This window comes from Telmatherina bonti, assembly GCF_933228915.1.
Source record: "Telmatherina bonti genome assembly, chromosome: 7".
Taxonomy (NCBI): Eukaryota; Metazoa; Chordata; class Actinopteri; order Atheriniformes; family Telmatherinidae; genus Telmatherina; species Telmatherina bonti.
Genome location: NC_136625.1, coordinates 37,506,016 through 37,533,077, shown reverse-complemented (window position 1 = coordinate 37,533,077; position 27,062 = coordinate 37,506,016). Strand labels below are relative to the sequence as shown.

The 27,062-nt window shown below is 44.1% G+C and overlaps 1 protein-coding gene across 1 annotated transcript in view; it reads left to right on the top strand.

Annotated features, from left to right (window-relative positions):
* Positions 1 to 410: 410 nt before the first annotated feature.
* Positions 411 to 27,062, top strand: part of kcnn1a (potassium intermediate/small conductance calcium-activated channel, subfamily N, member 1a) — a gene marked incomplete at both ends in the record, with an annotated part of 83,656 nt that continues 57,004 nt past the window's right edge. The window contains one exon of the mRNA XM_079243188.1: positions 411 to 1,580. Within this exon, the coding sequence (XP_079099314.1) occupies positions 411 to 1,580 (1,170 nt within the window). The remainder of the gene's footprint in view (positions 1,581 to 27,062) is intronic.

Sequence of the window (27,062 nt, the reverse complement as noted above, 5' to 3'; positions counted from 1 at the left end):
GCATATCTATGCGGAGCATCACCTTGAAGAAGCGTGTGACGTAGCAGAAGTGATTTCTGATTATGCAGGGTGGTTATGGCAACGCTGAGAAAGTAGGTGTAGCAGGTCTGCAGCAGATTAAAATGAGGATTTAAAGACATTTCGGCATCTCTGTCAGCCCGTGCCTGTTATCACGCTCGCGCCCTGAAGGAGGATCGATCCGCTGCAACCTGTGTGCGCATGGCAGCCAAAGTCGCGAGACGCCGTGGAAGGCGGCGTTTTGGCTGCACGGTGACGTCTTAAGGCAGGTCCTGGTCAAACCTGCCAATGGTACAAGTCGGTCCCGGTCTGCTGGGACTGGTCGGAATGAATGGGTGTCGGTGTTCTGCACGGCACAGGAGCAAGCAGAGCGAGACGAGGCGATCAGGGGGATGCGGCATCGGTGCGCGGGAGCTGTCCATCAGCACCAACCCGCCGCACACAAGCACGGAGGCAGCGCGCGGAGCCGAGACCAAGCCGCTCCTGTCTTCAGCCTGCCGCCCCCGCCCTCCTCTCAGCACCGAGACCGCGCGCAGACCACCGCCGCTCCGCGCCAAAGTCTGCAGGAGCTCCCGTGCGTGAGCCAGCCCTCCAGGAGACCAGTTCGCAGCGGCGACCCCCTACCTCCAGCCAGCTGCAGCCCCCAGCGACCTTCAGCGCGAGGCACCGGGCAGCAGGATCCGTGGGCCCCGGCCGTCTCCCCGCCGCTGCAGGCAGACAGGGAGGCTGCGTTTCCCAGCTGTCACTGCAGCTTTTCAGAGCAGGAAGCCAGCTTTCCTGCAAACCAGCCCCATCTCGTTGACCCTCTCCCACCGCAGCCCTCCCCACTTCTTCCGCCACCGATTCCACCGCCACCCTCCTCCACCTCTCTGCTCCTTTCCCGGGGATCCAGGAGGGGGGATCGTCTCCAAAGGAGCGCCAATAATTACCAGCAGGCGAGCATCGTGGAACACTGCAGGGGAGGAGGAGGAGCAGCAGCAGGGCACCGAGACCACGGGCAGCTGTTGCAGCAGCAGCAGCACTTCTGTCATTTAAGACTCCAACAGAGGGACCCCTCCCCTGAAGGAAGCCGTGCAAACTCACAGAAAGGGCGCGCTTTCAATGTGTGTGAGTCCACCGACGCCAGGAGAGCATTGGAGTCTCAGACTCAGGACCTGCAGCAGCAACAGATCCCTCAGTTACGAGCGCAGCAGCAGCTGCTGGTGGGAAGCAGCCTGCCGATCCACTACTGCGCCAGCGGCTCCGGAGAGCTCTGCAGGACCCCCCAGGCTCCCCCGCTGCAGCCGCCGCGCGCGCCGGGGACCTGTCCCCAGCGTCCGCAGCAGCACTGTGACAAAGATCGCAATAAGTCCTGGAAGATCACCGCGCAGGGCGGACAGACGCAGCCACGCAACCACGACTCACGCGTAACACCGCAGGTAACACCGCAAGCGCACGCGGGGAACTGGTCCGCGACCTGCAGCAACAGCAGCAAAGACAGCCCGAACTACGGCTCGAGCTATCACCTGTGGCCCGAGAGCCCCCACAAAGCAGAGGAGAGGATCCGCATCGACCTCCATCAGGTGCGTTCCACCTTTTCTCTGCTTCTCACGCGACCGTGGCGCGATTTAACCCCAAACCAGCAAACTGGTTTCCTCACTGACCACGCCTGTCACATCTTCCCTTCTTCACGGAGCACCGCGTTCATGCGCGCGCGGTGCGTGTGCGTGTGAATGTGTGTGCAAAAGGAGGAAATCATCGTCAGTTTTGATTCAGTCTTGTGGAAATGTCACACGTCTACTTCACGCGGCTGTTTGTTCCATTTGGACACGCACGCACGCGCATCAACGTACATTAAAAAAAAAAAAAAAAAAAAAAGCGCAATGGCGAGCGCGCGCACACACCTGTTCCATGTTGCAGTGTTGTTTTTGGGTACAGAGTGGCTGATGCCCCCCCTCCGGCAGCACGGTGGGGTGGGGGGATCCAGACACAAAACAAACGCCATGGCGTTATGTCATGAGGCCTGCACGCGCACTAACACTTTACTTACTTCCTCCAGCTGTGTGTGTTTTCATGTGTGACATAACATGATATAATTATAAACAATGATGATGATTCAGACTCACAGTTCAGATCTGACAAAACGCAGAACGGCAAGCCGCTGGAACATCTGGATATTCACTTATCCTTCCTCCTTCATTCTAGAAGGTGTCTGAGGACAGCAACGCTGACAGGTAGCATAGCAGCAACGCTGACAGGTAGCATAGCAGCAACGCTGACAGGTAGCATAGCAGCAACGCTGACAGGTAGCATAGCAGCAACGCTTACAGGTAGCATAGCAGCAATGCTGACATGTAGCATAGCAGCAATGCTTACAGGTAGCATAGCAGCAACGCTGACAGGTAGCATAGCAGCAATGCTTACAGGTAGCATAGCAGCAATGCTGACAGGTAGCATAGCAGCAACGCTGACAGGTAGCATAGCAGCAACGCTGACAGGTAGCATAGCAGCAATGCTTACAGGTAGCATAGCAGCAATGCTGACAGGTAGCATAGCAGCAACGCTGACAGGTAGCATAGCAGCAACACTGACAGGTAGCATAGCAGCAACACTGACAGGTAGCATAGCAGCAATGCTTACAGGTAGCATAGCAGCAACGCTGACAGGTAGCATAGCAGCAACGCTGACAGGTAGCATAGCAGCAACGCTGACAGGTAGCATAGCAGCAATGCTTACAGGTAGCATAGCAGCAACGCTGACAGGTAGCATAGCAGCAACGCTGACAGGTAGCATAGCAGCAACGCTGACAGGTAGCATAGCAGCAACGCTGGCAGGTAGCATAGCAGCAACGCTGACAGGTAGCATAGCAGCAACGCTGACAGGTAGCATAGCAGCAACGCTGACAGGTAGCATAGCAGCAACGCTTACAGGTAGCATAGCAGCAATGCTGACATGTAGCATAGCAGCAATGCTTACAGGTAGCATAGCAGCAATGCTGACAGGTAGCATAGCAGCAATGCTTACAGGTAGCATAGCAGCAACGCTGACAGGTAGCATAGCAGCAACGCTGACAGGTAGCATAGCAGCAACGCTGACAGGTAGCATAGCAGCAACGCTGACAGGTAGCATAGCAGCAACGCTTACAGGTAGCATAGCAGCAATGCTGACATGTAGCATAGCAGCAATGCTTACAGGTAGCATAGCAGCAATGCTTACAGGTAGCATAGCAGCAATGCTGACATGTAGCATAGCAGCAACGCTGGCAGGTAGCATAGCAGCAACGCTGACAGGTAGCATAGCAGCAACGCTGACAGGTAGCATAGCAGCAACGCTGACAGGTAGCATAGCAGCAATGCTTACAGGTAGCATAGCAGCAATGCTTACAGGTAGCATAGCAGCAATGCTGACATGTAGCATAGCAGCAACGCTGGCAGGTAGCATAGCAGCCATGCTGACAGGTAGCATAGCAACAATGCTGACAGGTTAGCAGCAATGGTTACAGATAGCATAGCAGCAACGCTAACAGGTACCATAGCAGCAATGCTGACAAGTATAACAACAATGCTGACAAGTATCATAGCAACAATGCTGACGGCTTGTATAGCAGCAATGCTGACATGTAGCATAGCAGCAACGCTGGCAGGTAGCATAGCAGCAACGCTGACAGGTTAGCAGCAATGGTTACAGATAGCATAGCAGCAACGTTGACAGGTAGCATAGCAGTAATGCTGACAGGTAGCATAGCAGCAACGCTGACAGGTAGCATAGCAGCAATGCTGACAGGTAGCATAGCAGCAACGCTGACAGGTAGCATAGCAACAATGCTGACAGGTAGCATAGCAGCAATGCTTACAGGTAGCATAGCAGCAACGCTGACAGGTAGCATAGCAACAATGCTGACAGGTAGCATGGTAGCAACGCTGACAAAAAGCATAACAGCAACGCTAACAGGTAGCATAGCAACATAACAGGAAGAAACTTGGCTAAAAGACTCGACCAGGATCGTTATCCAAACCAAACTCTGTTCGAACCCAAACAGAAACACGAGAACATCACTTTCTGATCATTTCTCCACACAAAGAAGATGTGAGCTAGCAGCTACAATCACACATCATGCTTTACTTTTCTGTGGAAATGACTTTTCTGCTGGTTCCTATGGAGACAAAGGTCCTGCTGGTTTCTGTAGAGATGAAGGTCTTGTTGGTTTCCATGGAGATGAAGGTCCTGCTGGTTCCTATGGAGACAAAGGTCCTGCTGGTTTCTGTAGAGATGAAGGTCTTGTTGGTTTCCATGGAGATGAAGGTCCTGCTGGTTCCTATGGAGACAAAGGTCCTGCTGGTTTCTGTAGAGATGAAGGTCTTGTTGGTTTTCATGGAGATGAAGGTCCTACTGGTTCCTATGGAGAAGAAGGTCCTTCTGGTTTCTGTAGAGATGAAGGTCTTGTTGGTTTCCATGGAGATGAAGCTCCTCCTGATTTCATTGGAGTTGAACAAATGATGTGAAGACTGAAATGGTTCATGATAGGAAGAGAAAATACTTCACTATAAACCCCTCTATCTCCATGGAAACTAGCAGGACCTTCATCTTTACGAAAACCAGCAGGATGCTGGATTCTCCTGACTGACCATTTATAGAGGTGTCCATCATCATCATCATCATCATCATCATCAGTTCATGAACTACTTAAGTAAAGTCAACTTGAAACCATCATGTGTTTTAAAAAGAAAACCTAAATTAAGATTGATCAAATTTACGTTCTACGAACTCAAATCGTTTCAGTTAAAAACATCTTTTAACATAAATCCAACTAGGAGAGGGACCAAACATGAAGCCTGCAGACTGAAGACGGAGAGGTGGAAGGCAGAAAAGCTGAAACGTGGGCGTTAAAGTCTGGTCCTGGAGCTCTACCATCCCTCCAACACACCTGAACCAGAGGAAGGTCTGCTTCCCAGGCCACTGCAGAGCTGCATGACAGGAGGATGTGGGGATACATCTAAATGCTGCAGGATGGTAGACCTCCTGGACCAGACCTGGACTCCTCTGTGACATGAAGAGGAGAAAACTAGAAGGAAAAGGTTCCTCATGTCCTGCTTTAACGCAGCTGAACGTATTACATCAGTTCAGCTGTTATTCTCAGAAATCACTTCCTATAAAAAGAAATGAAAACGAGGGCAGTGGTGTTAACTGTAGACCCCGATGAGACAAGCCCGGCAGTCTGGTTCAGGTGCAGGAGATGAAGGCTGGTGTCAGCATGATGCTGGATGCTGCTGAGGAATTTACTCAGGCATCATCACAGACGTCCTGAGGTCCTTAGACACCAACAAACTGAACATGAACCTCATTGCTGCTCATTTTATTTACTCTGGGTTTGACGGTTAAACTGAAAGACAAGAGAAGACCGAAGCTGTTGAGTTAAATCTGAAACACATCTGGACATAGGGCCGCATGACTCTGGATAAAATGAGAATCACGATTTTTTTTGCTTAGAATTGAGATCACAATTTTTAACCAATATAAATATTTATTGCATGTTTTACCAGCACATCAACTTTACAACAGCTGACACTGAATATAAAAACAATAAATGTCTCTCTTGTCTTCTCAAACTTTCAATAATTTTAATAGTAACATTTTTTAACAATTTTTTTTATGTGCATAAGGTGATGAGAGGTCGGTATGTTTCTTAAAATAGAAACAACAGGAGGGTTGGACATGAAGCTAGAAACTTCACACAGCAGTCCTTTGGTTAAATTTGATATTCTGATATTTAACAATGGAGGACAAAAGTGATTTATGCACTGTGGGTCTAAAGGGATTCAAAATCTACTTTTTAAAGTGATAACCTATTTCAATGGCAAAATAAAAAAAAAAACTTAAAAAAAAAAAAAAACCAAAAAAAAAAAAAAACGACAGAAAAGAGTTCATTCATAGTACTAAACACATTTAGGGTGGTTTTGACTCATCTTTTGTTTCTCCCACAATATTCCTCTCTCCTAAAACGACCATTACATTACAGCATGTGGCCAATTATGCAAATTAGGCGATGACATCATTCAGCGACTTTTAGAACAGCCAATAGCTGCTTTCTTTACTTTGGACCAGCAAAGTGACCCAAAAGAGTTACTGTTTATTTTTGTCTTTTGTATGTTTTTTGTAGTTTTCTGACTTTTGGTTTGTTTTTAGTTAAAGTAAAACATGAACATATGTCGGTAAAAACAACTTTTTAAACTACTTACTGGACCAAGCGGCAACCTCCGGCGGTTAAAAGTGAAGCCTACACAGAAGTGCATAAAACTGCAGTTCCCACTTCATCCACTAGGGGCTGCAAAACAGAGCAAATCCCCATAGACTCCCATGTTAAAAAGACCAACTTCACAGCAGAAATAAACATGTTTACAGCCTGATTCAAAAATCCATTTTAGGTTTAATGGGTCAGGTTTACCTTCATGACAACTGTGGGGGGGAGTGAATTTTTTTCTAACTCGCCCGTTTAAAAGTAATTTAATCTCGAAGTTCGGCATATTTAGGGGCGTGTCCTTTTGATTGATAGATACAAATCTCCTGCTTCAAGTCAGAAGAACGTAGAACAACCGCGGTATTTAGCAGGTTAACAGCGTGACTTAGCTTTAGCCCGCTTACCTCCGTTAGCTGGGTAGCTCCTGTTATCTCCAGGTTAGCTCGGTTAGCTCTTAGCAACAGAAAGCTCAGAGTTCGCTCGATGTCAATCACCCACCATGACGCTCACAGCCTCCCTCTCAGCTCCACCTCTTTGCCCATATTTGTATTTTCCGGGCGAGATGACGCACATGCCCCTGCCAAGATGGCGACGGTAGGAACCGCCCACCGAGCTTCAATTCAGCTCTTCAGAAACCTACGGGTGACGTCACGGAGGCTCCGCCCATCTGTTATATACAGTCTATGGTCTGGACAGACAGTTTAAACTGGACATTAACAATCTGAATGGACCAAACAGAGACAACAGAAATGATGTTAGTTTACATCCCACTCTGTAAGCCAGGCTGGGATCAGCGGTGGATTTTCACATGCACTATTCATTGTGACTCCAGTAAAAGTTGCTAGATTTGTCGCCGGTCGCTTTTAACAAAACAAACAAAAAAAAGTCACCAAGAAGGTTTGGAAAGTCGGCAAGTTTTTTCCGACCAGTCAGCATCTACGTCATGTGGTGTAAGGATCCGCTGTTGTCATTTGTTGAGGGAGAAAGAGGGAGCACTTGTTTTTATGCAGGTGGTGTCCCATTTCCAAATGCGCTACATTTGTGGTCTTTTTTTTTTCTTTTTTAAATCGTCGTTATTTGAAAGGTAGATCATATAAGTATGAATCGAGATGGCGATTTTTTAACGATTAATTCTGCAGCTCTATCTGGATTTCTTCATTTCAGGGTGAAAGCTCCATTATCTGATCTTCAAATGGCGATTAGTTCCCCCACAAACACTTTTATGGCAGCTCCTGTCCCAACTTTCCACTCCTGGCAGCAGTCAAGGTGAAGTTTTTCTGTGTGAGGATGGGAAGCAGGCATTGATGAGGGCGCTGCATCCAAATAAGACCACGAGAGTCCTTTTTAACATGCAGCGGCTGTTTTCACCACTAGCAAAAGGTGGAACATCAAAACACCTTGACACGACTGTTCTGAACTTGGCTGGATTCTGGAGCATCAGCAGAATGAGGACGTGTCCACCTGCCTGAACGGAAGCAAACTTTCATCTTGTAGCTGCAGCGTCCTGTGAATGCACGTCAACAGCAATGCAGACGGACGGAAGTTCCAGCAGCTTTAACAGGTTTTCCACCTAAAGGCGTCATCTGTGATGTCAGTCGATCCGATCCAGCTTCTCTCTTTCTCACACTTCCTCACAGAGGGAGGCACGGGTGAGACGCGGAGCAGCTGTTAGGAGTTATCACACAAACAAGTGAAGGAAAGAAAATGAGGACTTAGTTTAGAAGCTGCAGATTCAAACCAGATTCATAAAAATGTTTTTAAAAGAAGCAAAAAATTCTGAATCTCATGAATCATCTTTTCCTCCCCGTCGAGGATAAACAACGTGTCAGGCGATGAAACGGAGACATTTTATCATCTGATGGAAAATATGAATGTGATGCTGCAACACGTCTGGAAAACGTGGTTCCAGGATGATATTTAGCATTGCGAGGAATGTCGTCCCGTTCTGGTCCTGATGCAGGATTCCAGCTGCTTCCATGATGCTCCAGATGTTTTGTACTGGTGAAACTGGACTGCATCAGACCAGTTCTCCTGTTCCACCATCAGGATGTGGTTCAGCATGGCCCTACTGGACCAGTTCTCCTGTTCCACCATCAGGATGTGGTTCAGCATGGTCCTACTGGACCAGTTCTCCTGTTCCACCATCAGGATGTGGTTCAGCATGGTCCTGCTGGACCAGTTCTCCTGTTCCACCATCAGGATGTGGTTCAGCATGGTCCTGCTGGACCAGTTCTCCTGTTCCACCATCAGGATGTGGTTCAGCATGGTCCTGCTGGACCAGTTCTCCTGTTCCACCATCAGGATGTGGTTCAGCATGGCCCTACTGGACCAGTTCTCCTGTTCCACCATCAGGATGTGGTTCAGCATGGCCCTACTGGACCAGTTCTCCTGTTCCACCATCAGGATGTGGTTCAGCATGGCCCTACTGGACCAGTTCTCCTGTTCCACCATCAGGATGTGGTTCAGCATGGTCCTACTGGACCAGTTCTCCTGTTCCACCATCAGGATGTGGTTCAGCATGGTCCTGCTGGACCAGTTCTCCTGTTCCACCATCAGGATGTGGTCCAGCATGGTGGAACCTGCAAGGTCTTCCCTGAAAGAGACGTTGTCTGGATGGGAGCAGACGTTCCAGCATTGATGGAGCTTCCCAGATGTGGAAGCTGCCCACGCCATCGGCACTAATGCAACCCCATCCCATCAGAGATGCAGGCTGATAACAAGCTGGATGCTCCCTCTCCTCTTTAGTCTGCAGGACACGCCGTCCATGCTGTCCACAAACTATTCCACATCTTCATCCAGGTTTCCATACAGGGATTCCTTCAGAATCTCCTGATGATATTCTACATGATATTCTAGATGGTGGATCCTCAGAGGATCCAGTTCGTGTCAGATAGCTGAAGCTCTGTCTATCTTCTCTGAAATGCAGGAAGGCAGTGAGGTGAGGATTTCAAACAGACATAATGTCATGTTGGACGTTCTATTACATTTATTTGCTTTGGTTTGGAGCTTTATATCATATAACTGCTTTGTATATTTTTATTTCAAACATCATTTATTCCTTTTTTACTCATGATAATCTAAAAAAATCTTACGAAACGTTTTAAAATTTTTCTTGCGGCTCAGAAGCGCAGGCGGTCCAGACGCGCTCATCTGTTCTGGTGATGGTGTGGATCCTGGTTACATCTTATTGATCTGACCTTAATGAGACCGTCCCTACACCCCCTCCCGTCTGAGTCCCCTAAACAAAACAGGCCTGATCCAGTGTGTAGGATTACAGTGTCCTGCAACGCACCCTGAAAGCCGATAGCTGCAGCCGCTGAGTAGATGGCAGCTACGTCCACATCGTGTCTCGCCTCAGTGACACTGCAGGACAGGTGCATCGCTACGTCTTCTGATGTCCGCCGCTAATGTCTCTGCAGAGACATCTCCATCAACACATCTCCATGATAAACATCGTTTTAATAGAATAAATTTGCTGGAAAATTACCTTAATTCTGCTTTAGGTTTTTTTTTTAATTCCCCGTTTTAAAAGCAAACTTCATTTGCTTGATCGATCATAACCGAAACCAGAAACTCAGAAAACCGTTAAAACGTTCAGGGACATCAGGTCATCCCAGTTCCACGTTACCTTCCTGCTGCGTTCAGGGACATCAGGTCATCTCAGTTCCACGTTACCTTCCTGCTGCGTTCAGGGACATCAGGTCATCCCAGTTCCACGTTACCTTCCTGCTGCGTTCAGGGACATCAGGTCATCCCAGTTCCACGTTACCTCCCTGCTGCGTTCAGGGACATCAGGTCATCTCAGTTCCACGTTACCTCCCTGCTGCATTCAGGGACATCAGGTCATCTCAGTTCCACGTTACCTTCCTGCTGCGTTCAGGGACATCAGGTCATCCCAGTTCCACGTTACCTTCCTGCTGCGTTCAGGGACATCAGGTCATCCCAGTTCCACGTTACCTTCCTGCTGCGTTCAGGGACATCAGGTCATCCCAGTTCCACGTTACCTCCCTGCTGCGTTCAGGGACATCAGGTCATCTCAGTTCCACGTTACCTCCCTGCTGCATTCAGGGACATCAGGTCATCTCAGTTCCACGTTACCTTCCTGCTGCGTTCAGGGACATCAGGTCATCCCAGTTCCACGTTACCTTCCTGCTGCGTTCAGGGACATCAGGTCATCCCAGTTCCACGTTACCTTCCTGCTGCGTTCAGGGACATCAGGTCATCCCAGTTCCACGTTACCTTCCTGCTGCGTTCAGGGACATCAGGTCATGTCAGTGATTAGTGAGGTTAGTTTACCTCCTACAGTCAGAGTGTAAAATGTTGTTTTACAGTGAAACCTGCCTCTGCAACGCTTTATTGATTATCTCATTTACTGATTATTTCAGTGTTATTTGAAGGCAACATCGTCACCAGATCAGATTAAGATTTGCAGCTGGGTGTCGTCCCACCTGTAAGCTCTTGTGTCTCGCTGTGTCTAGTGCGTGCCAGCCCGCCTCCCAGGATGGCGTGAGGCGGAATGGATGGCTTGAAAGAGGAGGAAAGCTATTAAAGTAAAGGCTTTTGTGCTGCTGCTGCCAAACTGCAGGCCAACATGTGTATAATCACCCCATATGATCCAGAAAAGGTCAGCGCCGTATATATCAAAGTGCCACTTGCACACTACTTAGACCCTGTTTACACGATGTAGACATTCATGTTTTACTGGAGGTTGAGCGTGTAAAAGCAGAGACCCACAAACACCAGAATGTCCCACAACAAAATAAAATCCAAAACTGTTCATTTTTTTTTGTTCACCTCATTTTAAACCCAAATAAGAAAAAAGTTGTGACAGTTAAAGATGTCCTGAAGGCAGAAAGATAACTGATCCTGTCCCATGCATACAGAGATTCCTTCTAATTCTCTGAATCTGTATATTATGCACTTTAGATGGTGGACTGTGTGGAACATTTATCTGAAACTTTTAGATCCGGTTAGTCTCAGACTGGTGAAGCTCTGTCCGTCTCTTCATGCAGAATATTCAGCCATGTTACTGACAAGTTGACAGTTTACCTAATTAGTTGTCAAATGCTGCTGCAGTTACTTTTGTTTCTTCTGTTCCAGCTGTTTTACTGATGTTTTTGTTGCATCAAACTCATATTTTCCATCAGTTTCATCATCTGATATGTTGTTTATCTCCTACTGGGAAGAACAGATGGATTTCTTTTTCACAGCGTCTCAACTTCTTTGGATTTGCAGTTTTTAGTCGTCGAACTGTCTTCTGGGTCCATTTCGTTGTGTAACTGAGATAATTTATGATTGTTGAACCTCTTCCAGAGTACAAGCGGGTTTCTTTTAGACTTCTAAATCAAGGAAAGTTCAGAGTTAATTGGGCAGCCGGCTCTCTTGAAGAGGACAGATTATGCTATCAGTAGTGCATTTGTGCTGGCTTTTTAATAACACTGAGGTAATGTTGATGTAGGAGCTCCAACAGCTGATGAGACAGATCCGCATAAAGCATTATAATTTACTTGGAGGATTTTGCCAGCAGGAACATTATGTTGATTTAAACTTTCCATCCGTCGGCTCCGAGCTTTGTTGCAGGGCTTGTTTTTCTCTCATTAGCCGCCCATGTTTCCCATGACTTGGGCATTCTGAGTCTGCGAGCACAGCCAACACCTTCAAAGTAAACACACTTCGCTGAACAATTAAATGTCAGAGGCTTAGCTCACATCCTGCATGTGTGTGAGGACGGGGTGGACGTCTGGGATCTGCTTGGTAGAAGCTGGAAGGTGGCTGCAGCACATGCACAGTGAGTATGAACATGAAGCTCTTTTAATAATTAATCTGTTTTCCCTTTTTGTATTTAGAAGCTCTGAAATAGATTTGTTTTAGCTTGTTGCTATGGAGACACCGGCCTGGCGTATGTGCAGCAGTTTTTTTACGGGGGTGTTGAGTTTGGCTAAAGTTTGGTCGTGGTCTGTACAAGATAATCTACTGGATTTATAATTCACACCGTCGACACAAACACACCATGGACCTGTATGTCAACTGATCACACACACACACACACACACACACACACACACACACACACACACACACACACACACACACACACACACACAGTGAGTGGGGGGGCGTATGGTGTTACTTCTTTGCCAAATACAGAGAAGAGTTTATTAATCAATTATAAGAGCACATTTATTAATCAAGAGAGCACATTGCACTGATCGCGGAGTTTTAATTACTCAAGGGCCCATGAAGGCATCATGACGAGTGGTTAAACACGCCAACCCAACGACCCCCCCCCCATTCATCCATACACTCTCGCTGGAAAATTCTGCTTGCTCTCTCTGTTTAATGGCTCTAAGTGGCAGTTCGGGGTCGTAACTCTTCTGATTGAATTGATTGGGTGGATTTAATGCTCATAACTGCATACAAAAAAAAAACAGGCGGCGCTCCTCCGGGTTACCATCTACGTTCATCCGTAGACGGTACTTTCCATATACCGGATCAGACTGCGGTCATCAACGATGCAAATTGGTTGTTTTCAGAGGTAAGTCAATAAGATCTCAGCCTCATGAGTCCTAAAATGCATGTCCAGTATCAACCTGATACCTGGGGTTTGAATGTCTGATCCGATACCTGGGGTTTGGATATCTGCCGATACCCAGTACCGATGTGATACCTGGGGTTTGGATATCTGCCAATACCCAGTACCGATGTGATACCTGAGCTTTGGATATCTGCCAATACCCAGTACCGATGTGATACCTGGGGTTTGGATATCTGCCGATACCCAGTACCGATGTGATACCTGAGCTTTGGATATCTGCCGATACCCAGTACCGATCTGATACCTGGGTTTTAGATATCTGCCGAAACCCAGTACTGATCCGATACCTGGGTTTTAGATATCTGCCGAAACCCAGTACCGATCTGATACCTGGGTTTTAGATATCTGCCGATACCCAGTACCAATCTGATACCTGGGTTTTAGATATCTGCCGATACCCAGTACCGATCCGATACCTGGGTTTTAGATATCTGCCGATACCCAGTACCGATCTGATACCTGGGTTTTAGATATCTGCCGATACCCAGTACCGATCCGATACCTGGGTTTTAGATATCTGCCGATACCCAGTACCGATCCGATACCTGGGTTTTAGATATCTGCCGATACCCAGTACTGATCCGATACCTGGGTTTTAAACATCTGCTGATACCCAGTACCGATGTGATACCTGGGGTTTGGATGTTCCTGTTCCGCTAAAGGCTTTTACACATGGAAACAATGATCGTCAGAGAACTTGAGATAATAAACACACATGAAAGACTTTCTTTTTTAGAAAAATCCTGAAATTGGGTTTACAGATTGTCCATGACAGACAGGTTCTTCTCATCCTGGACAACAAATTTTAAACCTTTGTTTCTGGATTTTTTTTTTTTTTTTTGCAAAATTTCTTTTATAAGTTTTAAATCATTTGCCAGTTTTGGTTGTGGCTAAAGTTCTTTTTCTTTTTCTTACATTTTTTTTTCTTTATCTATCTCAAACACATATACAAGACATACAATACAAAACAAAGATGCACATTTGTGTAACATTATATCTTATCTGATTTCACGCTGCACAGCTCAAACAAATCAGACCTTTGAAATAATGCGTTCCACCCTTGATGAAAAGTGGTTCCGCACTAATAATCACTTGGTAGAAGATGAGACCACCAACGAAGAAGACACCTGGTTTATCTGTTGGTTAATGCAGGACAACTCTGACTTGTAGAACATATCAGGACTATCACAACCAAATTCTTCCACATCTGACTGTTAGATATACATATATATATCTACTTCGGTGAGAGCAGTCTATTGTCGCACATGTATTTATGATGTGTTTATCCACGATGCTTTGCGCTGAACCCACAATGCACTTTGTTTTTTGGCCCGCTGGAAACTAACCAACACCTGCGTTAATCCGAATCAGAGTTTGTTTGCGAGTTCACACAGTACTCCCAGTAAACATACCAGGATCGGTATCAAAAGGCTCCTGTTCCTTTTTATAAAGCTGCAGGAGGTAAAACTGGCTGGAAATGTAAATCCTGCATATGAGGAATGCTGCTGTTTCACTAAAGGGCTTTTCAATATACAGCATTGCTAACATAGCGCTAATGCTAACTGTTAGCTCAACAGGGACTCACATGCAGCTGTTTTTTCATTGACCAGATCAAACCAGTCACCACGCAGGATTACTTTCCTGTATCTGTATGTTGCTGTTGGTGAGTTTAGGTCATAAAAACATGATTGTGATTTGGTTTCTATGGTAACGGATGGTGTTCAGACAGAAATAGAGGCAGGTTTGGCGAGTATTTCTTATGCTAGCATTGGCTGAACTCGATTGTTCAACCTTCATGTTTTCCTCTTTCTAATGTGTGTTGTAGCTAATGATTACACTTTGTCGAGCTCTGTATGTCACCGTAACTCTCAGCTTAACATACAACCAGCGCTCACTCACACACTGCTTCCTGTGAGACGCTATGCCAACAGACGTCAGCCACATAATGGATCACCACAACGCATATGCTTCACGGCTAATTAGGTTATTGATCTAAGGCTTTTCCTGCACCAGGGCATGTTCGCAATGCAAAGACTTGGAGAGACAGCAACGTGGCTGCAATTCAGACTGCCATGCAGCTTCTTCCACATGTGCTTCAACTTCTGCCATGCAGCTGTTTCCAGACGTTAGCTAAACGTGATGGGAGAGCAGGAGGAAAAGATTTGTGTATTTCTGATGCTTTCATGAGGTCTTTCTGCTTTTCCTCATGTCTCTACAGAAGGTTAGCTCAGGTTATTCAACATGGTTTGCAGCATGTAACGCAGAAGCTTTAAACGTCGGACACAGCTTCCTCCATCGTTAGCATCCAGGGAGGGAACAACAGAAAGTTGCTGCTTATCTGCATCTACTCAGAAAGATCCTGCTGTTAGTGGTTAGTGGATCATAAATCATATGATCATCGTTTGTTCAAACAATATTGTTTCTGCGGTAATAAAATAGAAAAAAAAAGCATCTATTCACAACCCTAAATGTGTGTGTGTGGGTTTATGCGTGTGTGTTGTACTTTATGTGTAATGTGTGCAAACTATGGAGTACATGTGGATGTGCTTGTTGTGTATTAAGAGCTGCTTTTCTGCATTTCCTGGTTGGAACCAGTGACTTCTTGTTATCTTTATAATAGAAACTCTCTCTAAATATCAGATCTCTAGAACCCTTTATTCCCGCTGAAGACATATTTTTATCAACCGGCTTTCATCACAAGTTGATCTGAACATTTAGTTTTAACTGTCTTTGTTGTTGTTTAAGTAGATTTTAAAATGGTTTTAATCCGCCTCATTGTTTAGTTTTATTGATCCACTGTTATGCACTTTTTAATGTTTCCTTTTAGATGTAGCTTTAGCTTTGTGCAGCATGATCTGATGGAAATGTGGTATGCCAGAGCCCTGGGATCTTAAAGGTTCTTTACAGTATCTTAGCTGTTCCTAGGACTGAATGGATGGAGATGTCTGATGTTTCTCCAGGTATCTGTTGGAGACATTTTGCCAGTATGGGGGACACGGCCCCAGTGCTCCGATGACTATGGATACTACTGTTGTTTTCACCTTTCAGGCCTTCTTTGGTTCTTCATTGAATCCTTTGTACTTCTCCAGTTTTTTTTATTTTTTTATCTTCCTTTTTCTTGATAATTCCATTGTTTTGAATGATAAATCCATCACTAAGCTTTCCTCAGCTGCTGATCCATCACCCCTGTATTCACTTGTTTTGTCCTTATGTATTTAGAAGTCCTAGAGGGTCTTAGCCCTCTGATTCTCCACCATCTTGGGAGCTGTTTCCATTGGGACTTTGAGGCCTCCAGTCCATATTCTGCATAGATGTTTCTGTGCAGACTCAATGCCAGTTACTTGGTTATGGGGTTCCATGGATTCTTTGCCTGTCGGTATCTTGCATCCTGCTGTAAGGTGCTGGATTGATTCAGTCTGCACCTGTAGTCAAGTCTGGTGTGGTAGATCCTTCAGTCCACCTTTTTCTAGCCATTATTAACCTTGTTCATATTGTTTGGATATCTGTTGGTGGTACATTCCTTGAGGGGCTTGTCTTCCCATGATGATTCTCCATATTGTTTTCCTGCAGGTTCCAGAGCTTAAGACATGCATTTAGTGCTTTGTCCCTTAAGACCATCTTCCCAATGCATTCATGGAACATGGATGTTTTGTCTTGCATAGTGGTCCTGATACTCAGTAGTCCTCAGCCTCCCTCTTTGCAGTTAGCATGTACCCAATGGACACTTAACATATACCCTGTGCACATTTAACCTCTGAACAGTTAGCATCTGGACAGTTAGCTTGTAGCCTATGGTCATTTAGCGTATACCCTCTGGACATTTATTTTCTGGACATTTAGCCTCTAGTCATTTAGTGTGTAGCCTTTGGACATTTAGCCTCTGGTCATTTTACATATAGCCTCTGGTCATTTAGCGGATATCCTCTAGACATTTAATTTTTGGACATTTAGCCTCGGGACATTTAGTCTCTGGGACGGGACGTGTAGCCTCCGAACACTTAGCATTTAGCTCATGGACACTTAGCTTGTGGCCTCTGGAAATTTAGTCTATAGCCTCTGAACATATAGCATCTGGACAGTTAGCCTGTAGTCATTTAGCGTAAAGCCGCTGGACATTTAGCCTCTGAACTCCTAACGTGTAGCCTCTAAACCCTTAGCATTTAGCTTGTGGACACTTAGCTTGTAGCCTCTGGACATTTAGGCTAAGTCTCAATTCTATCTTTTACCCCTTCCCTTAGCCCTATCCCTAGCCCTATCCCTCGGCCCCCCAGTGGAGGGGTAAGTGTCAAGTGATGAAAACATTCCCCTAAGAAATGGGACACCACTACACCTTGACAACGTCATCAAGCTGTGGCACTCTAGCTGCTACGCAAACAGAGGCGACATCTTGTTTTCCAAGAAGCCGTTGTCGTCAGCCGTGCTACTTTCTGTTGTCTGGTTTAATCGGTATATCTCCCATCTCTGCTTGTTGGCCAGTCACCTTTCCTTCCAACCACACCTCTCTTATGAATGTTCTGTATTAAAGTAGAAATTTTTTGTTTGTTTTCATCAGCCCAATGCATTCCATTACAAGGGTCAGATACAAGTTGTCTATGAGATACATATACATAGCTTGATTTTTTTTTTTTTTTTAAATGTAGATATAAATACAGACTGTAGCAGTAATCATCAAAAGTAACCTGGTAGTAATTGTATAAAAACTTTAATGCTGTGTAAACTGCATAAACGGGATGAACGTTGTTTTGCAGACATTGTATTCACAACATGGGAATTGAACGTGTAACTTCTTTATGTAATTATAACTTAATAGAGGCTTTTTAAGAGAAATTAGTCCAAGAACAGGAACGTAAACAATAAACTCCTCTTTTTCTGCTCTGTAGTGGATAAGTGCCCTCGTGTGTTCTGGTGTCCCTGGTTAAAACATATGATACAATTTAGCACAGTGCACAAAAGTAAAGGAAATGCTGCAACATATAGATGATTGTCACTGAAAGAAAACAGCGACAGTGGTTTTATGTATTCATATATCAAACCAGCAGTTCAGCTAATGCTAGCCTCTTGTGCTAGCTGTAGCAAACTTTCACAGAGCAGAACATAACATCGTAAAATAAAATGCTGTAACTTCAGTCTTGTTATTAAATCGTATTTTAATGCTGAAAATACTTAAATGTGTAAACCTCTTTTTCAGCGTTGGTAGACATGTTGCCGGTGAACGCGCTGTACAGGAACTAGTAATTGGTAGCTGTATGCTTCTACCCCTTCTTCAATGAAGTGTGGTCCTGGAAAAGCTTCATTTTAAGGGGTGTGTAGCCCTCACCCTTCCCCCTTAGCCTTTGCCCAAAGGAGAATTGGGATACCCCTTCCCCCCACATGATTGCGCAATATGGAGGCATAGGACTAAGTGGAAGGGGGAAGGGGGAGAATTGAGAATCACCCTCAGTCTCTGGACTTCTGACGTGTAGCCTCCGGACACTGGACTTGGGACCCTACATGCATGTGAAACAGCTTCTATGCTTTATAATGTGCTTTATAATCTGTGGTCTGAACTTCCTCTTTGAGCAGGTTTTTTCCCCCAGCATGGTATCTGATCTCTGGCTTATCTATATTTACATGATGTGGTTTGTGTTGTGGTTCCTCGGCTGGTCTCTGTGCTTCTTTATGGTTTATGATAGTCGTTTTTATGGTGTTTGGCTCTGCATGAGGTGCCGTTCCCATACAGCTCTCCCAGCCTCCATTATCAGCCTCCCTCTGACTGTTAACCCGTTAATGGTTGAGCATTTTGTCTGTAACCTCTCCCAGCTGTCCTCCAGCTCTTCCTCTGAGTCCATTTTCTCCATCATTCATCTCCCCAGCCACCGCGTTTCCTCTCCTTTGTCAGACTGAAAAGAAAAGCTTTTTAAATAGAATCAATTTATGTTAAAAGGCCCAGGGGTATTAGATGCTTAATTTTATTAAAAGAAAAAGAATTATGGAAGGAAACTGCTATAGCTCAGGGGATTTTTCACAATATCCAGAACTTTTATCTCCACCGTAGTACAGTACCGTGTGAGGTCTGGTTATGGTTCACCTACCTTAAAACACGATTACTTGCTGTGCAGTGCAGAAGCTTTATGTGCGAGTTACATTTCCCTCCATGTCTGTAAGGCAAATTCAGATGTGCTGCTGCTTGGCTTCTGTTTCACGTCACAGAGACGTTCAGATAAGGATATTCAATTAGCTGGAGTGTGTAGAATGGTGCTGCGCCATACTGATGCTGTGGATCCTGATATCTTCTCATGCCATTTGTCATTATCCCTCTGCACCAGTAATATTCTTAACTGGTAAGTTTAATCTCAGAGAGGACGTTAACGCAAAGTTGCTGAAAAATAAACACAAAAGCAACCCTGATTTTTATCATTTTCTTATTCACATCTGTAAAATGTGAATGAAAGCAGAATCTAATGAATCCATCCTTTCTTCCCAGTAAAAGACAAACAACATGTCAGATGATGAAACCGAGACATTTTGTCATTTGATGGAAAATATCAGCTGATTGTGAGTAGAATAATAAACAAAGCTTCCTGTGGTGCAACCACTAATAAATTATTCAGACTAGCCATTTGAAATAATTAGATGTTCTATACTTAACAACATTTCAAATAAAGTGAAGTAGTCTTCCCACCTGTATCTAACAAACTTTCAAACTGGGAGAGAAAAGAATGAAATAAAATTCTCTGAAGGAAGTAATGTGAGAACATACCGTTAAATACAGACGTGTCTCGTGTTATAGAATGGAGGTCCTGCGTGTAAGCAGTACAGAAGACGAACAAACGAATGAACAAACGAATGAACGAATAAATGAATGAATGAACGAATGAATGAACAAACAAATGACCGAATGAATGAACGAATGAACAAACGAATGAACGAATAAATGAATGAATGAACGAATAAATGAATGAATGAACGAATGAACAAACGCATGAACGAATAAATGAATGAATGAACAAACGAATGAACGAATAAATGAATGAATGAACGAATAAATGAATGAATGAACGAATGAACAAATGAATGAATGAATAAATGAATGAATGAACAAACAAATGACCGAATGAACAAACGAATGAACGAATAAATGAATGAATGAACGAATAAATGAATGAATGAACGAATGAACAAACGCATGAACGAATAAATGAATGAATGAACGAATAAATGAATGAATGAACGAATGAACAAACGCATGAACGAATAAATGAATGAATGAACGAATAAATGAATGAATGAACGAATGAACAAACGCATGAACGAATAAATGAATGAATGAACGAATGAACAAATGAATGAATGAATAAATGAATGAATGAACGAATGTATGAATGAATGAACGAATGAATGAATGAATGAATGAATGAATGAACAAACAAATGAACGAACAAACGAATGAACGAATAAATGAATGAATGAACGAATGAATGAACGAATAAATGAATGAATGAACGAATAAATGAATGAATGAACAAATGAATGAATGAACAAATGAATGAATGAACAAACGAATGAACGAATAAATGAATGAATGAACGAATAAATGAATGAATGAACGAATGAACAAACGAATGAACGAATAAATGAATGAATGAACGAATGAATGAATGAATGAACGAATGAATGAACGAATAAATGAATGAATGAACAAACGAATGAATGAATAAATGAATGAATGAACGAATGAATGAATGAATGAACGAATGAATGAACGAATAAATGAATGAATGAACAAACGAATGAACGAATAAATGAATGAATGAACGAATGAATGAATGAACCAACGAATGAACGAATAAATGAATGAACGAATGAATGAATGAATGAACGAATGAATGAATGAACCAACGAATGAACGAATAAATGAATGAATGAACGAATAAATGAATGAATGAACCAATGAATGAATGAATAAATGAATAAATGAATAAATGAATGAATGAACGAATAAATGAATGAATGAACCAATGAATGAATGAAAAAACTAATGAACGATCGAATGAATAAGCGAATGATTAACCAAATGAACGAATGATTTAATGAATCAACGAATGAATAAATAAATGAATGAACGAATGAACTTACAAATGAGTGAAGTTAGTGATGGTTTGAAATTGTCTACATCTCTGTTCATTTTCAATGTAAAACAACGTCAATTAATTAATAATCAGTTGAGTCTCATCTTTGTCTTTTTCCCTCTTTTCTGTATTCTGGGTTCATTCATGGATTTTACAGGATGAGCAAAAATAATCCTTGGTTTCTTTTTCAGTTACAGTTTGTTTAAAAGCTAAATGTCTGTTAATACAATACACATAATTTCAGTTTGTAACTGACCTTATAGGCTGAAGATTTTAAATGGATTCATTCATTCATTCATTCATTCATTCATTCAATCAATCAATCAGTCTGATGCAGCAACACATCTGTAAAAAGTATTTCCATAGCGATTTTTAGCATAGTTAACATCTGTTAGCCTCTGTAAAAAAATAAAAAGCATTGTTAGTATTCCCTCTTTATAGAGCACTCTATGAAATACTTTGAAATGAGATATTTTAACCTAAAATTGTCCTTCTGGAATAAACCAAGACCTCCATTCTGATGTTACATTAACAACTACAACAAATAAAAATAGTTTCGTGCTGAATATGAAAGAAAACAAAGTCACTTTGTCAACAGTGTTAGCTTTGGATGTTTTGTACTGGCCAAAGGTCTGGACTTTTTGTTTCTGAAACTGCTGATTGCAGCAAGACAAAGCTAAATTGAAAATAAACATTATTTTCCATGAAATGGTAAAATGTCTTTTTTTTTAAATTCTAAATGATAAAGTATTCCATTTAAAAAAAAAAAAAAAAAGGCATTAAATTTATTTATATGTAATGTATGCAGTGATTTCCAGCAGAGAATTACGTCTCCTTTGCAGACGATAACTGGCATGCAGCCTTGTCCCAAGCATACAGAGATTCCTCCTGATTCTTTGCATCGTTAGATGATTTTCTACAATGTAGATGGTGGATCTTCAAAGTTGTTGGATCCATTTTCTCTCACATTTGTGAAGCTTTGTCCATCTTTTTCTCCTGTTCTTCCCAGGTATGTCACTGACTTGTTCCCGTAGTATTTTTTTCTGACTGAGTCATCGTGACCCTGAAACAAAGAGAAATCTGCTGATTGTCTACGACTCTGTTGTCCTGCAGCTTCTCCTGCCGGCTCTTGTCTGCCTTCCTTCATAAATCTCCTCCAGGATGTTTCCAGGCATTTCTGCAGTCAATCTTTACAGAGTTTGTTGCGCTATCGATCTGTGCTGTGCTATAGGTTGTCCCGGCTTCTTTCTCTATTGATGTTTTTGCCTCAGGGAGAGAAAGAAAGTGGCCCAGCCTGAATTTACAGCCAGCTCGTTTTCACATGACTTACAATGTGTGTGCAGTGAAAATGGAGGCTGCCAGGCCGCGGCCTCCATGCATCTGATGAAGTCGTTGGCGCGCAGAGTGGGATGTATGTGGTTTGATGAGCGGAGGGGATTGTGGGGTTTTAGCGCGGGTTATGGGGCACTTAAGAGTGATAATGCCTTGGAGGAATGCAGCGCTGTTTGGATGTCAAATAGCCGCTGAGGGAGCAGTCACCTAATGAAGAGGCTTTTCTTGTCTGGCAGATTAAAGCTGCCAATATTTCAAGCTGTGGTGGTGTGGTGTGTTCGAGGACATGCAGACGTCCGTTTATCTGCAAACGGAGATGTCAGGAGACACAAATGACAGAAAACAGGATGCGTGCATCCAACATCAAACAGCATGTTTAATATCATGCAATATGTAAAATAATACTTGTTTTTCACATTTTCAATGTGCCTGTGTTGATGGATGACAAAATATGTAAATTATAAATGGTCTTTTATATATATATATATATAATTATACATATATCATATATTCTGTATGAAGAATCATGTACATATGTATTTAAATATTTTTGTCTTTATATATATATATATATATATATATATATATATATATATATATATATATATATATATATATATATATATATATATATATATATATATATATGCACCTCCTCACTCGGTGCAGTCATCGGCTGTCATGGCTTCTCCACCGCGATGCAGATGACACTGATCCTTTCCTTTCCTTCCTCCTGACGACACGTCTCAATGAGAATATCAGCTGGTCCTGTTGTTGTGATGTGGTGCTGTACATATAAAGCTGAATTGAATTGAATTGTATTGAATTGAATTGAATTGAATTGAATTGATCACCCTCTTGCGGATATTTTTCAATAGTACCACTGACTTTTAGAAAATAACTCCTCTGCTTTTTTCTCTGTGTTTGGATCTATTTTCTCCATCATGTTGCCGTCCGTCTCACCCATCGGGCTACAGTTTCATACAAACCTTATTTATAAAACTGATCTGGTTGAAAACATTTCCCAATTCAAGAGGAACCTGTCATTTTGTAGATTTCCTTGCTTTCCTTGTTTCCTGGGTTCAATGAGCTTGTATGCTTCTTGGTTTCAGTTCTCAGTTGCCGGTTCACTCTTTGTTTGAAGCTCTTCACCGTTGTTTCTTTTATTATGAAAATACAAGTCTCAGCACTTCCTCTGCCTTCCTGCCTCTCCATGGGCTCCATGTCCTCACCACTTCATGACATAACCTCCATCAGATAGTCCCTCTCTCCTCCCATCAGGACCAGCAGTGTGTAGCTGTATGATGGTCATGTGACCCTCCAGCTGGTCTACGGAGGTTTTCCAGCGTTTCTATCCGTCCAGGAGGTTTACAATCCAGACACAACATGTAGTGTTTATTCAGAGACTCTAGATGGTAAATCCACCATTATTTATCACATCTTCATCACCATCACTACCATGTTGCTAAGAGACCTCTATTTTCACCTGGACATGATGATGAAGACACTTCCTGCCAGACTTTCCACCAATCAGAGAGCTTAAACTGACGGTAACGTCCATTTAAAAGTCGATATTACACATAAAGTCGATAATCTAAAACTTTAGGTGTGTTTATTTATCACACAACAAATTAAACAGTTTATAGTTAACAGGAGCTTAATATCATATTATAAACAACATCTTTCCAGCCAGGAATCATTTATGACATTCAGGAGAAACCATGTGAAAACTATAAAGATGCTTTTGTGTCTGTTTGTGGGTCAAACTGTGGAAGAGACGTTTCTGGCACTTTCTGTTGAATTAGGAGAAACCACCTATAAAATTAGTTGTTGAGCTGTTTGCATGGTTCTTGTTATCTTGTTTACTGCAAACAGCTGCTAGTTTGTACATTTTGCCAACAAACCAACTGGCGGTGGCTGAATCACCTTGACTGCTGCATCTGGTGGGACTCATCGCCGTTGGAGTCTGTATAGAAAAACATTTTAATTGTTTGTTGATAAGGAGCTTCTATTGTGTCTGAAATAAAATACCAAAGTGAAAAACTTTCTCAAATCTCTTAAAAACAAATAAACAGAAATTTATCTGCCTGAAAAGAAGAAAAATAATGTTTATGACAAACCTCTTTGTGCATTTTAATACTTTATTTCTAATTCATTAGGTTTAATCACTGATTTTTTCATGTTCTCATTTAGTTTTTGTTGTATGGTTTTAGTTTTAGTTTTGTTCTCTCTGTTGGGAACTCAGGAAACCTCCCACTGGTTCGTCTTCCTTTGTTAGATTTGTCAACACCTCTCCTTTTGTTCTCATTCACATCTACGTCTGCGCATCATGCGGCATCTTTTTACTTAAACTTCACTGTAAATAAAACCTCTCACACACAAGCTGTGCACCTGTTTAATAATGGAGATGCTCACCTGGAGCTGCTGCTGTACGGAAACATTTCATTGCCATGGTAACCAGCTGATCAGAACTGGCAATGAAAGGTGATGATGTAAAATGACCTGAAGCAGCGTGGTGCAGCGCGGTGGTGAGACGTGCTACATGATAGTTTAGTCCTTCTACAGGCTGAAACGGTTTTTTCCAGCTTTAACAGGATTTACGCCCTAACTCAGCGTAACTCGCCGTAACTCGCATAATGTGCCGTAACTCGCCGTAACTTGCCGTAATTCACCATAACGCACCATAACTTCTAGTAACTCGGCACAACTCACCATACCGTAACACGCTGTAAACCGCTGTAAACCGCTGTAAAACGTTGTAATTCGCCGTAACTCCGCGCCGTAACTCCGCGCCGTAACTCCGTGCCGTAACTCCGTGCCGTAACGTGTAACTCCGTGCCATAACTCCACGCCGTAACGTGTAACTCCGTGCCGTAACTCCGCGCCGTAACTCCACGCTGTAACGTGTAACTCCGCGCCGTAACTCCACGCCGTAACGTGTAACTCCGCGCCGTAACTCCGTGCCGTAACTCCGCGCCGTAACTCCACGCTGTAACGTGTAACTCCGCGCCGTAACTCCACGCCGTAACGTGTAACTCCGCGCCGTAACTCCGTGCCGTAACTCCGCGCCGTAACTCCACGCCGTAACGTGTAACTCCGCGCCGTAACTCCACGCCGTAACGTGTAACTCCGCGCCGTAACTCCGTGCCGTAACTCCGCGCCGTAACTCCACGCTGTAACGTGTAACTCCGCGCCGTAACTCCACGCCGTAACGTGTAACTCCGCGCCGTAACTCCGTGCCGTAACTCCGCGCCGTAACTCCACGCCGTAACGTGTAACTCCGCGCCGTAACTCCACGCCGTAACGTGTAACTCCGCGCCGTAACTCCGTGCCGTAACTCCGCGCCGTAACTCCACGCCGTAACGTGTAACTCCGCGCCGTAACTCCACGCCGTAATGTGTAACTCCGCGCCGTAACTCCGCGCCGTAACTCCGCGCCGTAACTCCGTGCCGTAACTCCGTGCCGTAACGTGTAACTCCGTGCCGTAACTCCACGCCGTAACGTGTAACTCCGCGCCGTAACTCCACGCTGTAACGTGTAACTCCGCGCCGTAACTCCGCGCCGTAACTCCGCGCCGTAATTCCGTGCCGTAACTCCGCGCCGTAACTCCGCGCCGTAACTCTGCGCCGTAATTCCGTGCCGTAACTCCGCGCCGTAACTCCGTGCCGTAACTCCGCGGTGTAACTCCGCGCCGTAACTCCGCGCCGTAATTCCGTGCCGTAACTCCGCGCCGTAACTCCGCGCCGTAACTCCGCGCCGTAATTCCGTGCCGTAACTCCGCGCCGTAACTCCGTGCCGTAACTCCGCGGTGTAACTCCGCGCCGTAACTCCGTGCCGTAACTCCGCGGTGTAACTCCGCGCCGTAACTCCGCGCCGTAACTCCGCGCCGTAACTCTGCGCCTTCGCCCACTGCTTTGTGTCTGATGTGGTGAATTTAGTTTCTGGTTCAGATTTACAGGCTGAGTGGTGGGAACTGGGCTCACTTGGGAGTTTTCCACCAACCTTTCCACAGTGACGGCCATCAGGCTCTGTATCTGATGCACTTAAGCTGTCAGAATTCTGCTCATTCTTCTGCAGGATGTTTGCAAGATGCTCACCTGAAAGCTTGGCCCCAGATAGCTTTTTAAAGGCCCATTATCCTCCACTTGTAGGCTCTGGTTTCCTCCTTGGGGGGTTGTCAGTGTTGTGCTTCAATCTCCGTCCTGAGTTGAGCTTGATGTTTCCTTTGAGGGAGCTACAGACCACGGACTCCACACATCTGTCTACGTCTCCGTTGAGCTTTATGTTGGGATTCGTTCCGATTCTCCTTGAATCAGAAAAGTAAACATGAATTTCTCTCTGGACATGCATGCGTTAAGGAACGACATGTAACACAGCTAAAAACATGTTGAGTTTCAGCATGATGTGATGGAAAGTATCTGAAATGAACATGTCAGTTGTCTGCACCCCTCTGATGCGAGTGATCAGCACTGACCAATCAATCAGTCAGGTAAATACTGCTGATGAACCCAAACTAAGAGGTGAAACACTGAACCGTCTTCTTGTCCCGTTTTCATGTTCAGTGTTGAGTTTTACAGAAGAATTTATTTGTCAGGTGAGACGTGTTCACCTCGTGTGTCGATGCTGTGAGCCTTTAAGACCTTTGGGGTCGTTGGAGATGATAAAAAATGATGATAATAATAAAAGCGACTTTCTCCCTAAATCTAGACCTCCCTTTACGTAAACCTCCTAAATCTAGACCTCCCTTTACCTAAACCTCCTTAAACCCACCATGTCCAAAACCAGGGGTCTCCAA